The sequence below is a fragment of the Seriola lalandi genome, unplaced genomic scaffold (genome assembly GCF_002814215.2).
Source record: "Seriola lalandi dorsalis isolate HSWRI2012SDOR001 ecotype SW California unplaced genomic scaffold, Sedor1 jcf7180002054412, whole genome shotgun sequence".
Taxonomy (NCBI): Eukaryota; Metazoa; Chordata; class Actinopteri; order Carangiformes; family Carangidae; genus Seriola; species Seriola lalandi.
In genome coordinates this window covers 1,375,691-1,392,152 of record NW_019524965.1, presented here as the reverse complement: position 1 = coordinate 1,392,152, position 16,462 = coordinate 1,375,691, and the positions used below count along the sequence as shown (strand labels likewise).

The 16,462-nt window shown below is 43.7% G+C and overlaps 1 protein-coding gene across 2 annotated transcripts in view; it reads right to left on the bottom strand.

The window, feature by feature from the left end:
* sdk2a (sidekick cell adhesion molecule 2a) overlaps nucleotides 1-14,913 on the bottom strand; it is a 37,031-nt gene extending 22,118 nt beyond the window's left edge. For both annotated transcript variants that reach the window (XM_087175089.1, XM_023410084.2), the window contains exons 1-14: nucleotides 14,758-14,913; nucleotides 13,027-13,133; nucleotides 12,620-12,767; nucleotides 10,144-10,277; nucleotides 6,150-6,261; nucleotides 5,543-5,733; nucleotides 5,173-5,256; nucleotides 4,828-5,022; nucleotides 4,215-4,331; nucleotides 3,774-3,941; nucleotides 3,264-3,366; nucleotides 2,250-2,426; nucleotides 1,852-1,988; nucleotides 1,015-1,162 (exon numbers count right to left, since the gene is read on the bottom strand). In XM_087175089.1, coding sequence (XP_087031215.1) covers nucleotides 1,015-1,162; nucleotides 1,852-1,988; nucleotides 2,250-2,426; nucleotides 3,264-3,366; nucleotides 3,774-3,941; nucleotides 4,215-4,331; nucleotides 4,828-5,022; nucleotides 5,173-5,256; nucleotides 5,543-5,733; nucleotides 6,150-6,261; nucleotides 10,144-10,277; nucleotides 12,620-12,767; nucleotides 13,027-13,133; nucleotides 14,758-14,894 — 1,958 coding nt within the window. In that variant the 5' untranslated portion in view covers nucleotides 14,895-14,913. The remainder of the gene's footprint in view (nucleotides 1-1,014; nucleotides 1,163-1,851; nucleotides 1,989-2,249; nucleotides 2,427-3,263; nucleotides 3,367-3,773; nucleotides 3,942-4,214; nucleotides 4,332-4,827; nucleotides 5,023-5,172; nucleotides 5,257-5,542; nucleotides 5,734-6,149; nucleotides 6,262-10,143; nucleotides 10,278-12,619; nucleotides 12,768-13,026; nucleotides 13,134-14,757) is intronic.
* Nucleotides 14,914-16,462: the final 1,549 nt, after the last annotated feature.

The following is a 16,462-nucleotide window of genomic DNA, read 5'->3' as shown; positions in this document are numbered from 1 at the left end:
TAAAGCCAGCTTTTTGTATTTTTTTTTTCCAGAACACCATAAAGCAAAGTTGGAGTAAATGTGGCTGTGTCTCCGTCCAAAACATATTCTCTACAATACTGTCCGCAGAGGGACATCTTGCTGTGGCACGAGGATCAAAGAGGCCTTGGTGAAAATGGAGCAGCGCAATAGAGAGACAGTGCAAGTGAGAGAAAGATATAAAAGAACAAGAAAGAGAGATCCAGGCAGACTTTCCCCTTAAGTCAATTTAAGATGACATCTTGATTTCTTCCCAGTGCACCGGAGCACTGCTCTGGAGGAGATAAAGCAGAGTGTTTAGGATCAAAGAGGTGTGCCGGAGAGATGCCTCAGAAAAGCCCCGCACTCTCACTGACGCTCAGTCACCCTCCTGCGGTGCGCCCTTGTCTGGGCACATTCACACCGAATTCAGCCCTGTGAACGAGTGTGTGGTGCAAAAGGTGCATGATGGGTAGTGATGGCTTGCCGCAGGTATGAAAGCGGCAAAGGGGTTGCATTGATGCGGTCAAGGACAGACAGTAGTGTGCACAGGTGAATTGTGATAAACTAAGAATGCGTGCGTGTGTGTGCCTGTGTGTGATTACGCCCGTTTCGTCTTACTAGTCGAGAGAATTCCCTTGAGATTCGAGTCTGTGTGAATCTCTGCCTCTTTCAAGACTCTCGTGAAGTACAGCAAAGACAGATGAAGCTGGGTCAGCGCACCCATCAAGTCTTCACAAAGCGCAATTTCAGCTCATTCACAGTTTCATCATGAAAAGGCCCGTCCCGAAGTCGGGCTCATCTCTCACTCACTCCCACAGGAGCGAAGACCAAAAAGTGGACTTAACAGGAAATAATCACAGGGTTTTTCTATTGAACTTCCGAGATGACGGGGAAGAACGGGCTGTTCCAGAACTGTGCAACAACGCTGTTCCCATGGTCGGTGTGCATGTTAAGATACAACAGACTACCGGCAACATTTTTAAAATTCAGTAGATGCAGAGCAACAGTACCCACCGGTCAGTCTCTTTGCTGAACTGGCCCCTGCCCACGTCGTTGACAGCGCACAGGCGGAACTGGTACGAGCGTGCTGGGATGAGGCCACCAACAGTAACCCCGGTAGACTCTGGCTCAATGTTGGCCAGCAGCACTGTCCAAGGGGCATCTGAGAGGGAGGAGACACACATATTAAGACAGAGCTGTGAGCAATAGCCAGTGAACGGAAAATGACCTTATGAGAGCATTAACATTCTTGAGAAAAATCTCACCGGCACAACTCAAATTTGAATTCCATGTTATTCCCGACTATTATTGCACACCATTGTTTCATTTTCAGTAATAATATTGCAGCTACTGATAAAACACAACCCATTTATTTTGTATACTCCCCCCTCTAAATATCAGATTGAAATTCAATTATCCAAAAACCAGATCCCATCTGCATCCTTGGATTCATTTTCCTCGTAATGAGTGTGTCATCTTCTCAGTTAGCCTGAGCCTCAGTGAGAAATGGTTGAACGATTCAGTCTCCATGGGTGGAAGCATTCACACTTCTTTGATTTTATCAAGCGAAAGGAAGATAAGAGCTTTGGACACCAACACAATTTGGTTCCCCTGATCATTTTGTAAGGAAGCGCACAGGTAAGGCAATTGAGTTTTCTCATTGCAGAAGGTAAGAGAGGATGCTACTGCCAATTTTGAAGCATAATAGAAATGTAATGTAATAAGAGGGGTAGCAAATGAGTGCTTCCAGGCAGCAATATAAAAGAAACAATAAAATGCATTTTTTTGTGAATTTTGTGAATGTGATGGTGACACTGGTGCTAAGGTGAAGTTGAACACTAAACCACTCACTGTTCTCTGAGACTTCCAGGATATAGCGGATGAGTGGGCTGTTTCCATCAAAGGCCTGAGCCCATGTGAGGTTGATGGCCCTCTTCTCTGAGATACTCAGAACTGCTATTGGGTTTTCTGGAGCATGGGGCAGTTGCCTGCATGACAGCATGTGCGTGTGAGGGGAGGGACAAAGTGATAAAGCCAAATAGAATCAGACAAGAGAGGCAGCAAATAACAGAATTAAACAGCCAAACTGAGAGCCTTGCATTGTAAATATTGGAGAGGTTTGATGGATTGGAGAGGAGAGCACTGATAAACCACAGCAGTGGAGAAAACATCCATCCATCATGTCTTCCAAGAAAAAAAAAAATAGACAGCAAGATAAGACAGAGGAGACATAACACAAATATGCAAACCTGACTCTGAGATGGGCATTGCGGGAGTCATTGCCACCCACTGAGGTCACCCTGCAGGTGTATGTTCCGATGTCACCTGACCACGTCTGGGAGATGTGCAGGGTCCCGTCGAGATCCAGCCGCAGGCGGGGCGACGTGTTAACGTCAATCACTGAGCCGCTCTTCTCCCATACATACCTAGAAGTATAGTATATACAGTGCATATGAATGTAAGTGTAGTACACACACACACACACACACACTCATATATACACATTCGTACCTTAACGCTATCTCTGAGTGTGGTGACAATAAATCTGTTTGCTTTGTGTCAGTTCATAGAGCAAAACACAGAAGGTGCTGACACAGATCAAAAGCCTGATGCCGAAGTGTTCAGACTCTGAAAACCAACTCTCTCTCTCCGTCACACATACAGTACAGAACCTGTCCTATATGCACATATGTGCGCCCCCCCCCCCCAATACACATACGCATGCGCACACTAGGGGCTCCCATGATTAATTGCAACTGTTCGGGCTCTCCAGCTAATCTCCTCTGTGTTGCGTTTAATTAAAGGCGCTGTCTGAAGTTATTACTCTGTTTACATATTCATCTGTTTACCCCGCGATCTGATCAATGCCGTGGGCCCACAGGTGACAGGCACTCTAATCACTGGGCTCCATAGACATCATTTCAGTCCCTCCGAGACGGATGCATGTACACACACTCTATCATGCTCGAGACTGTCTGAAGAGTGAGGAAAAGCGATGGGCTAATTCCTCAATCTGACTCTAAGAGTTTCAAAATCTTCCCATAGGAGGTCGTCAAAGGGATAAACACTACAAGATCCTTCGCAGATTTCATAAGCTAATTAAGTGCAACATTGATACCCAAGCTTCTTTTCTAGGCTGCGTTTGCATCAAGAAATCATAACAAAAAAATATATGTGGTCTCTGGCATTTATTACAATTGCATGGGATTTTTAAAAAAAAAGAAAAAAAGAAAAATGCTATTACAAGTGGATGTCATCATTACCTGATAGTGACACTGGGATCATGGGTTACACCACAGGTCATAACAGCCTTCGTCCCTTTGATGACACTTTGGTCTTGCGGTGGTTTAGTGATGCGAGTTCGTGCTGTACACGCACACACACACACACACACACACACACACACACACACACACACATTCAGAGACAGTGTTTGAACAGTGGATTGAAGAGAGTTTGCATGACTTGGTCTCATCTTTCACTGAATGTCTTTCCGAAACAGAGTGAATCATGCAGTACTTCCAATGGGTGGAGAATTTTGCAAGACTTTAAAGGACTGCTAATGTGAATTTATGCACAGAAAATGAGTACATGTGTGAGTCATTAGACTATATAGTCATAATATCTCCACAAGACAGTTAAATTCCACATCCATCAGTAAACAAGTCACGGATTTTGAAAAAAAGCAGGATATTTCGTTTTCTTTTTATATTTTCTAATGTAATAAGCAGGGTTTGCAGATGAATGGAGTTTCCAGTTACTGTTATCCTTACCCCAGACCACTAGATCGGCTGAGGCCTCATCAATGCCCCTAGAGTTACTGGCCATGCAGGTGTAGGTACCAGCATCAGACAAGTGGGAGGGACTGATTAGCAGGCTGCCCGACTCCAGCAGGGTGAACCTGGGCAGCTGGACCGAGCCACTGGCCAAGACACGTTCACCTGCATGGAAGGGTGGAAGTGATTGATGGTATGGGATGGAGGACAGGGGGAAATGGGGGAGGTGTGGGGGGCAGAGAGAAAGAGAGATTAGGATATTGGAGAAATGTCAGGGAAAACAAAGAGGGGGGAAGCAGTGCAGCAAAGGTAAAGAAGTACAACTTGTTTGCAGAAAATGCATGTTCTGAATCTTTACCATAACTCTCAACTTTGGCAAATCCTAATGCAGCATAATGAAACCCCCTCCCCTGCACCTCATGCTGTTAGCCCACGCACCTTTCTGCCAGGTGATGGCTGGCCGTGGAGCTCCTGAGGTCTCACAATGGAGAATGACTGACATGCCGTCAATCACGGCACTGTCAGAGGGACCAGCGGTGATATTGGGAGCGATACCTGAGAGGGGAGGGGTCAGCAACACACACACACACACACACACACACACACACGCACAAACAAAATCAGGTAAGACAGAGGTGATAATGAGAGACATAAACATCTTTCTCCCTAATAAAGCAGACGGCAGCTGAGAGCTTAATAGACTTGACAAAGGGGCGGCTGTCAGGTCTCATTCTCAGGGATAGCTTTGAGAACCTGACAAAGCGCCTCCATCTCTCTGCTTCTCCTGCACATTCTCTGATTCATAAATAGCCAATAATTGCCCGAGCATCCAAGGTGACAAATCTGTCACTGCAAGGAGATGTATAGATAGATGGGTGTAGGAGGCACCACAGAGAGGGAGGGAGAAAAGAGGATTAGAAACGAGAACAGAGGAGCGGATTTAAGAATAAAAAAAAAAAAAAAAAAAAAGGAGGGAACGGAGAGGGGTAGATGAGCAGAATTAAGCAGCTAGACGTGCAGATAGCTTTGAAAAAAATTCACGGGGACGTACTTGTAACAGCTAGGTAGGTGTTTGTCTGGATCTCTCCTGCAAGATTGCGGGCAAAACACTGAAACATCCCAGTGTCATCTGGCAGCAGACCGTTGATCTGTAGACTGCCTCCTACCAACACCCTGTACCTGGGGATCTTCACCGGGCTGATGGGCACTGCATCTTTATACCACACTATGTCTGGCTGCGGTGTGCCTGCAGAGGGAGGAGAGGATATATTTTTTTTTCCCCTTGTCACTGTGACCCTTTTGTTCTTTGTATTCTTTTTGTTCATGCTTTCTTGCTCTTTCAGACATGCAGTAACACCCACACCCACACACACACACAAAAACAAACACCACTAACCTCGTGCCTGACAGGGGATATCCACCACCTTTTCCATCTCTGCACTGATGTGACTTGGTGGCTCTTTTACAAACAGAGGAAACTCTGTTTCAAAGACACACAAAAAAAGGAAGCATAAAACATTGCTCTATTACAGCCTCTAAAAACAACTCACAAATCATCTCTGCTGTTTTTTTTTTATCTCGACCCTTCTCTGGTGAATGAGCATCTGCACCACTCTAGATAACAACATCAACTCAATTACTGGAATATAAAATGGTAACAAAATGCTCTCTCATCATGGGGGTTAGACTGCTGATGCAATATTTGGATAATTTAGGCTCAGCTGCTGTGCGCGAAGTTCAAAATGCGAGCTGTGTGGGTTATTTACCGAGTACATGCAGGAAGGCCCCAGCAGCGACGGAGGGGACGCTGCTACTGCGGAGCGACGCCTCACACTCATAGTAGCCGCTGTCACTGACTGCTGGCAAGCTGATGACCAATCTCCGGCCGAAATCGCGGATCCCTGTGTTGACCACTGCCCCGTCTTTCCTCCAAGTAATACTCATTTTGACGAGGGGTCTGTGGAATGAAAATGTTGCAAAGAGGAAAAAAGAGAGCAAGAGATAGGGAGCCTGGTTTTTAATACTGATTCATATTCTGTTTCAAGGTTACAGAGCACTGAAGGAGCAATGGGATACATCTGTCATTCTGATTAAGTCTTTGAATAGGAGATAATAGTCAGAATTCAGGGCTGGATTTTCTGCGAGATAGGGAGAACAGAGTGGAGCCTGGAATCAAAGGGAAGAATGGAGGAGAGGTACAAAATGAGAGATGTACAAAACACTTTTCCTATCATGTTCAAACAAAAGACTTCAAGATTCAGTCAAATCACACAATATCAAATATAGAGGTGAGAGAATGTCTGTATTTGCATGTGTTTTTTAAAAAAAAAATTTTAATACTCAGTATGCATGAGCCTCTGAATGAAAATTTACCTTGCATTGGCAACACACTCCATGACGGCTTCGTTTCTCCCCATTGTTACACTGGTGTTCTTCGGGGGGATGATGATAGAGGGGGCGATGGGGTCTGCAGGTCCTCCAACATCTACCACGCACACAGAAACACATAAAAGTAGATAGAAAAGAAAAAGTAAAAAAAAATCTATAAACTACACACAGGCCTCTGATTAAGCCTGTGCATCTGCCTGATGCCAACTGAGCATGACTACATCCTGACATGGAGGCTACTGACAATCTGTCACTATCACCAGCAGGTAGCCAGCATGCTATCGCCCAACTATTAACACCCCTGTCTTTACTTTAGATCCTCTCTATAGTGCACACAGCATTTCCTGAGCACGCTGTTAGCCCAGGTGTTAGAAGCCATTATGTAGCATAATTGAGACAAACACAAAAGGCGATTAAATGCAGCACCATCACTCACGGGTTTCACAGAGCCTCCAGCCAACCATCGATTCACTGCCCTCAATCAGTGATCTCTCTCTGAATTTGATCTCATTTTCCCCCCACCTCCCAGGAGTACGGGTACGGGCCCGCTGTGCACTTGTATGTGTTTGAGTGATTGCGTGTTGATGGCATGTACTGCGTGTATTTGTTTGTGGGGGCCTGATGTGTGTCCATGTGCGTCTGTGAAGTTTTTTTTCCAGAGGTTAATAGTGTCCCTAATCAAGTTTTTATTATCACTGTTGTTATTCTGTGCCACCTCATTGTAAATCACACCGTTCCAAGGAGCATTTTCTTGTAGAATCTCAGCGGAGTAATGACAACGCTTCCTCTACTAACGCCACTTGAATGTGGGAGCAGAAAATCTGATGGGTTATTGCCCCCCCCCCAATTGATTGCTTCATTCAAGACTCCAGCTCTTCAGCTGTTGGATTTGAAATCATGATTTCAGTTGCATCACAATCTTATAAACACAGCTTCAATATGTTGAATAATTTACCGTTAAAAAATGAAATCAAAAATTTACCATGTGAGATTAGACTTTTGTTGGGGTCCCGTAGCACACATTCTAGGTTATGTAATACACTACAGGAGGCTGAAATATTAGTTGTAAAATCAATGAAAACATGGAGTACAAATGTTCACAGTAGTGTAAGTTTTGACAACTGTATCTAAAAGTAGTGATTTTGGCTCATCCAGATATTAACTATGATTGTGCAGCTTCAAGCACAAATAGCGAGGAAAAAAGATTTCGCTGCTGCTGACATTTTGCCGGCACATCCAAAGAATGCACTTAACATTTTGAAAGTAAAACATATGAAAAGCACACCTACACACAGATTAAAAAGATCATTCCTTACCACAAACCACAACATTTGTCCTTTAAAAGAGATGTGATGTTTTTTATTTGAAAAAAAAAAATAATAATGTAGATAGATGTTTAACCCATTGATTGATAGCAAATAGGCAGATTTTCTGATGCTACAGCTGACTGAAAGGTTTTAGAATTCCACTACACATCCCCACTAATCCATTTCATCATGGTGGTACAAGCATCATCTTCAGGGTATCATTGACGTTATTATTAATTAGCAGAGTGAGGACCAATCAATCCATGTAGAACAGCTTGCTGTCAAGTCATCAGACGAGTCAAAAAAATTGAAAGAGAAGAAATTAAATGGGCTGCAACGATTTGCTCAAGTCCGAGAGATTTATGAGGAAAAATCTAAATCACTTGGGTCAGAAGCTGTTGGCTAAAATGTAAGATAACAGTATTTAGCTGATGCATGTAATTTTTGCAGCCTTATCAATGGGTGAGATTATGTGGAAAGTTTATTGGTGTGGGTGTTATGGTCTATGAGATCCTGATACTTTTAGTGGGAGGAAGAACAAGAAGAAGAAGAAGGAGAAGAAGAAGAAGAAAAACAGGAAAAAAAAGAAGAAGAAGACTCTAGCACAACTAATGTCCCCCTTCTAAGAATAAGAGATAAAGTAGTAGTTATTAGTTACTAATAACTGTTTGTGGCATAGACAGCACATAATATAAATAATTGATGAATGATTTATTGATTGTAATTGTTGATGCAGTCATGTTGACATTGTTAAAAATATGATGGCTGCTGTTCACCCTTCTGCTTATATTACAAATTAATACCAATTTAAGATTCATGAAATGTCTTACAGATTTCTGTAAATATAGAAAAGTCATGGGCTGGTTATATTAACTTCAATTGCATAATATTTGTCTGAAAATGTTTTCTATGTCTGCCAATGACACAACCAAATCCATTTGACGTGTCAAAGAACTCATTTTACTTTCCAGAGGACATGATTGGTTCCTTGGCTGACACTAATTAATGTATTGCAGTTCATAAGCTTTCATTGTTGAGAATACCTCAAGTGTGTAATCTTCTAATTAAATGGGAAAAGTAAACAACGTGGGGACCTGCATTGCAAATTCTCGCTACTAATATCACCATATTGTTTACATCTGTCTGTGTCCAAAGACAATTGTAAACCTAAGTCAACTGTAGTGTATTTCACACTCTGAAGAATAAAACAAAGAAGCAAAATGTCTGCCCACTTGGAGCATTAGCCAGTGTCAGTCTGGTTCTTACTATTAGATTCAGCTCTGTCTCATTTGTATGCTCCCTTTGGAACAAGATGCTCCCTCCTCTGCATATTTTTTTCTGTCTTGTCTCCGCAGAATTGCTAAAATGAACAAATGCAGCTGTAAAAACCTTATTGACTTTCAGATGCAAAATGCAGTTGTGTGATCCGCAAGGTCAGATTCAGTGATATTCAGTGATATCTGGTCCCCGCAGATTGCTGTGTCATGCGTACTGAGCACTGAATTGCAAACACGGTATTAACAATATGATGAGCAGATGTTGGAGCGAGCAGGAAGCTGATATTAAAAATGAGCGGCTCCACAGTAAACAGGTTAAAATCCTCCTACAACAGTCAAAACCCAGACCAGATAAATAACAGAAATCATAGGGGATGCAGTGATATATTTTACTAAAAGATGTACTATTTGTGGTATAAAATGTTATCATAAATATTATCTTTAGAGCCAGTTAGTTATAAAATACATTTTGTGACTCCTTTAATTGGCTGCTTTTAGTAAGAAGGGGAACTGGTATGTTTAGATAAAAGTATGTATTGGTAGTTGGGACGATTTGTGTGACTTTGTTTAGATGAAAGAAGGTGACTATAGGTGGGAGGATGGGGATGGCGAAGAGTCAGGTTCAGCTAAACACTAATGATCTGACGTGCAACCATACTAACATGAGAAACGCCGACCTTTATTTGAAGTTGTGAACATGTTCTGTTTGTAAGTGAGTCCGACCATCTAATCTGATGTGTGTGTTTGTGAGGGTGCGCGTGTGTATGTGTGTGTTTAATCATTCCCCGCTCCTCAGTGTCATTTTCATAAATCTGCTTTTTGTGAGCAGCGATTAAACTGAAGGTCCACTTTATGGGCCTAGTACATCCAGCCAGCCAGCCAGGGAGGTGTTGCTGGCACTCCACCTTAAAAAAAAAAACACCATATGAGTGTAATTCACTGCTTGAGCCAGAGGTTAGAGGAGGTTCTGCAGAACCAGAGGACAGCTATTGTTGTGCACTTAATGGGTATGATTAGATCTGTTGGGCATAGATAAGAAGAAGAGGAAACAGCAGAAAGGAGTAGAGGGCAGGCCAGTAGAGGGCGCTATCTCTGTTTCTATTGTCTTCAGCTGAGCCACCTGTTGCTGTGATGAATGCATATGAGTGCTCAAGTGTTGAGCTGAGCAAAAATACTGTATAAAAGGAATAAAACTTTTTCTTCTTTTTTTTTTCAAAACAATATTTTCATCTGCAACAACCTGTTAATGCAATCTGCTCATGACACAAACAATCTGTTGGTGAGCTGCGTCTTTTTGAGTGGGTGATGAAGTCTGTTGCTTGAATGTGTGTGTACATGTGCACCTGAGTGTGTGTGTGTGTGTGTGTGTGTGTGTGTGTTTTCACATGTACTTACTCTCCACTGTGAGTGTGATGGGTAGACTGGTTTTGTTCTCCCCGTTCTTGTCATTGACGGCCTGGGCGTAGTAACGTCCGGCGTCAGGCGCCACCGTGGACAGGATGACCAGCGTGTTGTCCAGCGTGATGGCACTGATGTAAATATTCACACACACACAAACATTTATACATTCGTTAAGCATACTTGCATTAATGTGCGTTCATTCTCATGACACTCACCTAACCTCAACCTTACCCCGATAAAAACACAAACAGCTTTAGGTAGTGATGAATATGGTTAAATCACCAGTTAAACAGACAGCCTCAGTCAGCTGGTGTGCTTTCCAAAATTTTCCCTTAAACACACACATTAAAATGCGCACATACACACACACACACACACACACACACACACACACACACACACACATTAACAAGTACACAGACACACTCATATCATTAAACCAGTGAGTAGTTGTTTCTAAAAGTCAATAAATCCTGAGGGTAAACTGACGCACACACACACACACACACATACACACACTCATAAATTATGTTGAAAAAGAAGCGCACAAAACAATTTTTATGAGCACTTCCATCTACAAGGTGCCACAATGTCTTAAAGGGATGGTTCAGAATTCATCTCGCTGCTGTGTACTGGCTGTTCCTGCAGCACTTGAGTCGTAACAAAAAGTTCAAAGTCATTTAAATCACTGAAGGGGGTTAAGATAAGGTGGGCTGATATTGTGAGATACTATAGATCAGTCTGAGTTTTGTCCATGGAAGCTCAGTTGACCATGTTTTAACTGTTGGTTGCACGGTTGATGTCTACATACAGGATTTAAAGGATATAGATGTGTAAGACACAAAGTCCCAGCAACAGTCGGACGCTAAAAGGGTGAGCAAACAAAGTCTCTAATTTGGTGATAAACACAGATATATTTCTTTATATATTTCTCCCATCAAACTCACAATAATGTGTTGTATTAGTATTGTGTTACCTCTTTTGCACTTACAGTAGATTCACTAATTGTGCTTAGAGTAACAAGCTACACAGGATACAAAGGAAAATGGTGTATGAGAATAAAAAACACACGTATGTAAGCACTAGGAAGTGGCTCAAAAGAAAAAAAAAAAAAAAAGCTATCCCTTTAAAATCCTTTTTGTAAGTGCAGAAGCCCAGCAGCCTTGAGCTTTGCTGAATGCTGGTTGGGCTGATGGTCTCGAACGTCTGAAAAGGGCCCATTAAATGAGAGCTGACGCTAAGCACGCAGGCAGATTAGGCTCTTCGTATCTGCCAGCATCTGCCTGATCAGAGCAGGATAAACAGAGACACTCCTGGACAATTAGGAGTGGTGGCTCTTACTGAAGCAACAGACACTCATACAAACACACAAACACCGACATACACAAACGCAGCTGAATGTCAGTGTAGCCTGACACAAAGCGAGCAAACAAGCGGTAAATGCAGAGCGTCCTGTCAGTGCCTCTCATTGTCACAGAGCAAAGCTTCACCGCTTCATTTCTGATAAGAGTCAGCCGCATGGTAACCGGCTCTGGAATTGGTCGAGCGTTCATGGTTAGGGGGTTGAGAGTTTTCTTGCAATTTCCCCTCAGCTCTCGCTTGCACTGTGCTCCTGGAGCCCCGCAGGCAGAGGAGACACGCACCAATCCGTTCCTCAAGCAAGAGCATGCAACTCAGGATAGAAGTCCTCATGTCAACATGGCAGAGCTCGCTGTTGAATAATAAATGAGGAGGTGGTTTCCGAGGAGCTGTGGACTGCCTACCTCTATTTGTCAGGATGGCACAATTAATCTCAGGTGATTACCTTCACAGTGTCTCTTCAGGAGGATTGCATATCTGAACAGGCATGAATCCAACAAACATAAAAAAAAGAAAAAAAGAAAAAAAAAGAAACAGAAAAGAAAAAAAAGCATCCAAACTTACACTTACCCTCGGAGCGTAGGTATAGAGTAACCCCAAGAACTCCCTACTGTCCGCATACATCCTCACACAGATCCCACACATAGACTCCCACACACATATCAACCCAGGGGTGAGCGCTGTCAGTCAAACATATCATCAATTGAGGCCTTTTGTCCAATTTTGTCTAATTGGTTCCCCTGCTGCCTGCTCTATCTCTGCCCTTCAATCATTCCGCCTGCAAAGTCAATAGGGGTGATATAATAACCCGCTCTATCACTGAGAGGTGATTCAATGATGAACATAGGGCCTGCGCCAACATTCGTTCATCAACTATTCTGCTCAACTTCACTCATGGCGTGGGGTTGGGGGGATTGGAGAAAATCTGTGAGCAGTATTGAACTTCTTAGAGCTCTCTGAAGTGAAAGATATTCGGCCTCAGCAGCTCTGCGTTCTCCAACAACTCACATATGAGAGCACTCGCTCAGATGCGTGCAGAAGCACACGAGTCCGGAGCACACACATGCTGCTCAAATCAAACAAACCAAGCTGAGGAGAAGGTAGTACTTACATACGGCTGCTGGAGGGAATCTTACGCCCGTCTCTGAACCAGGTGATCTGCGGCCTGGGGAAGCTGTGTATCCGCGGTACGTGGATGAGAGCCCCATCACCCTGGGATACAGTTTGAGACCTCTCACCCTCCACAAAACCACCCATATCTATGAAGGAAAGAGAGTGTGGGTTAAAAAGAAGAATTAAGGCTAGAGGAGGAATTTTTGGAAATGCATGCCAGCAACAAAGAAGATGAAAAAGAGGAATTGTTATTATTACCACGTTATGTACCTTTTTCAAAAGCTAAGCTCCTTTATTCAGAGTGAGTCATCCACATACTGTGCATGACAAGCCTTTCACAAAAACAGTGTCCTCCCCTTAACTCTGTCAGAACTGGGGATGTATGCAAAAGAAAACAGCACTTACAGGCAACCTGCACTTCAGTGCTACACTGCATTATCGCACCCACTCGGTTTCTCACAATGCAGCGGTAGTGGCCGGCGTGTGATCGGTCCAGTGAGGGGATCAGGTACCTAATGGGCACACGCAACACAAAGTGCCATTAGTCATCATCAGCGTGAGAGACAGCGACATTTGTCATCTTGCCGCTTTTATCCCCCACACTTAAGATGCGAAATGAATCGAGATGTTTCACTGTTTGCACCTGAAACACAGTTTAAATGGCATTCCACTTTGCTATGAGACATATGTGTTCAAAATTAGCAATAGAATAGAGCGGGCATTCAGTGGTGATGAAGCTACTGGACAGCAGATAGCAAGTTAAAAAAAGAAAAGAAAAAACTGTAGAGACAGCTGAGTTCCTGACTGGCAGGACTCACAAAACCCCATTGTTATCTTGTTTCTTGAGTCAGTTGAATCAAATCATACAAGTACCTATCACATGTTAGTCCTGGGCAGCCATAGCTCCATCTCTCCCCTGATGTGCATTCATGTTAAATGGTTTGTGTGAAATGCTAGCTAGATAACCCCAGAGCTCAGTCCCCTTTTAATTGGTTTGCTACAGACACTTAGGAGTGTGGAGTCCGCCCCTGCCATGTTCCTCCTGCACTGCAAGTCAGGGTGTGTGGGGTGTGTGTGTGTGTTGGGGTGGGGGGGTCTGATTAAATGGATTCCAGTCCTCCTCTTTGATCAGGGCTGGTGAAGAATAACAAGCAGAGGGCTGGCCTGCAAGGCAGACCGAAAGACTTAAGCCACGTGAGAGAACAGCCAAATGCTGAGGAAAGACGAGGGAAGAAGAAGGAGACGATGAGGGGGAGAAGAGGGGAGGGAGGATGTGAGACAGAGGGAGAAAGACAGACAGGGAAGGGAAGGTGTGTGTGGGGAGGGAGGTGGGGGTAGCCGGTGATAGCAATCAGGCAATGCAACATGAGTGTCTATCCATGTCTAGGGGACTGATGAAACTGTGAGTAGAGAGGCATAAAAACAGAGCTAGAAATAGATAGAACCTGGCTTTCACTGTGGACTGCAACTGTGACCTGTAAACACACATGTAGGCATACAGTACATGCACAAATAAGCATGGCACGTTGACGCATACATGCACACACACATACACACAAACACACACACACACACACACACACACACAAAGGCCTTGTTAGCACAGGCTGCTTTCTGATGACCACACTCTGTGCTGTGAGTAGAGGGCTTCAGAACTGTGTTTAGAGGCTGAAGTGTGTAAGAAAAAAAAGTGTCCAGAACGACTCCACGGTCGGTGGAACAGCATCTTACTGCTGACAGAGCAAAGCAAGCCCACCCACACTGGAAAATCTGATGAAAAACATGCATTCTCTGATTTTGTTGCAGCAATGACAGTTTCAACAAACAGTAAGAGAGAGAGAAAAGTGGAGTTATCTGCTCACACCATCGCTGAACGTTGAATACGGTGAGATACAAACAGGAATAAATCTGACAATCCCCTGAACACAAGATGTTATGTCTCAAGGGAGACGTGCAGCCAAATCAGTCCTGAATAAATCCATAGAAATGAGTCTGGAATATGAATAAAAATGAGCAATTGAGCTATTAGTTACAATTAAATGCCGCTAAACTGTCCTCATGTAGTAAGCTAATTATAGTTGATGAAAAAAAAAAGATAATAGAATCAGCTCTGGCGGGCATGGTTGGATTCCTTACCTGTATTCCAAGGAAAAACGTGTGAGTTCGGTCCCATTGTAGATCCATTTGAATTCCAGGGGCCAGCTGCCCTCCGCCATGCAGGTTAGGACCAGGCGGTTCCCCTCTAGGTGAACCTGTGCCTGAGGAGGTTCCATCTTAAAATAAGGTGGGACATCATCTACTGGAAAGAGAAGGGAAGGGGAGAGGAGAAAATGAGAGTTAAGTAAAAAGATAATGACACAGGAACAGGCAGGAAAACAGAGAGACAGAGAGAGAGAGAGAGAGAGAGAGAGAGAGAGAGAGAGAGAGAGACAAAAAGAAACAAAGTGAAGCAGTAAGAAGGGTTAGCCGTAAAAAAAAAAAAAAAAAAGAAGTGATTCAGTAACCTCTGTGAGCAGAGACACACAACACAGTCCCAGCAATTCACAGGAAATGAGGACTCAGAACAAGCTATTTCCATTTTTCTTCTGCACTGATTGGGAACTTGAAGGTCAACAGAAAAGCCTGCCAAAAAGCACATGGAATAAGTTGTTACTGCAAAAAGCAGCTTACTCTTTTATTTCAAATTGAAATGCGCTGGCAAAGAGGTAGAAGAGCAATTTGTGCAGCAGAAGAAGTGTAAATGAACACTTCCATACCTCTACATCAGTAAAAGTGGATGGGGAGAGAGAAAGGGGAGGTGTAGGGAGGTGGTGGGAGGAGGGGAGGAGTGAATAGACAGAAAACAGATGGAGAAAAATACAGCATAGATTTTACACACACATACACAAAAGAAAAAAAAAAAAAAGAAAAGAAAGGACACAAGGAAGTAGGAGGAAGAGAGAGTGAGAAACTAGGAAGCCATGGGGGGTGGCGGGCGGTAGGGGCTGCTTTAGAAAACACAAAGTTTCCCAGCCTTAAACCCCTTTCTCTGACAGGATGAGTTATGCTCTGTGCCTCCCTTCATTTATCTTTATAGTTCCCTAATGCAGCCAGATTATACAGGCCCCATTCGCAACACTGCACACAGCCAGTGCAGCCAAAGAAAGCCTTTAAGGTGATACGCAAGGTCCAGAGCTGAGCTTGGAGACAAAGTGCTTTCATTTGAGCTGATGAAAAAGGCATGATCAGACCTATTGATCTGTCTGCCTCACCAGCCATGGGCGACGCTGAGCCGATTGTGCTAGTGTTAGTGGCGGGCTAATTAAAGTCTGTATTAATAGTTGCAGTAAGCCGCCAAGGCCTGGAGCGCGCCTTGGTTTTAGGTCTACCACTCGAGCTGACTCATTCTCATGGCTGATTACTGGAGCCTTTCTCTCTCTCTTTCTCTCTCTCTCTCTCTCTCTCTGTCTCTCCACACCCATACGCAAGTTCACACCCGAGATTTATGGCGGTAAATGCGGCGGATGGTGTGGTGGAAGTGGGTGAATGTGAGGGCAGCTTGCACCGAGCAGGGAAGGGGGATAGAGAAAATTGAGCCTGATTGAAACGGTAAATAAAAGAATGACTGTAAACCTCTGTGTTTCACACAAACGGTCACGCGTGCTCCGTGTACATACACACAAACACAGATAACGGGACACACACATAGCGAACCAGCACACAGAAAATACCTCATATGAAAACAGCCCCTTACTCTCCCTTCTATCACCCACAAACACACCACTCATAAGAGGAGGCAAACAAACAGCCATCTGTTTTCAAAACCAGCCCTTGGATTTTTCCCGTTTGGTAATAACAATAC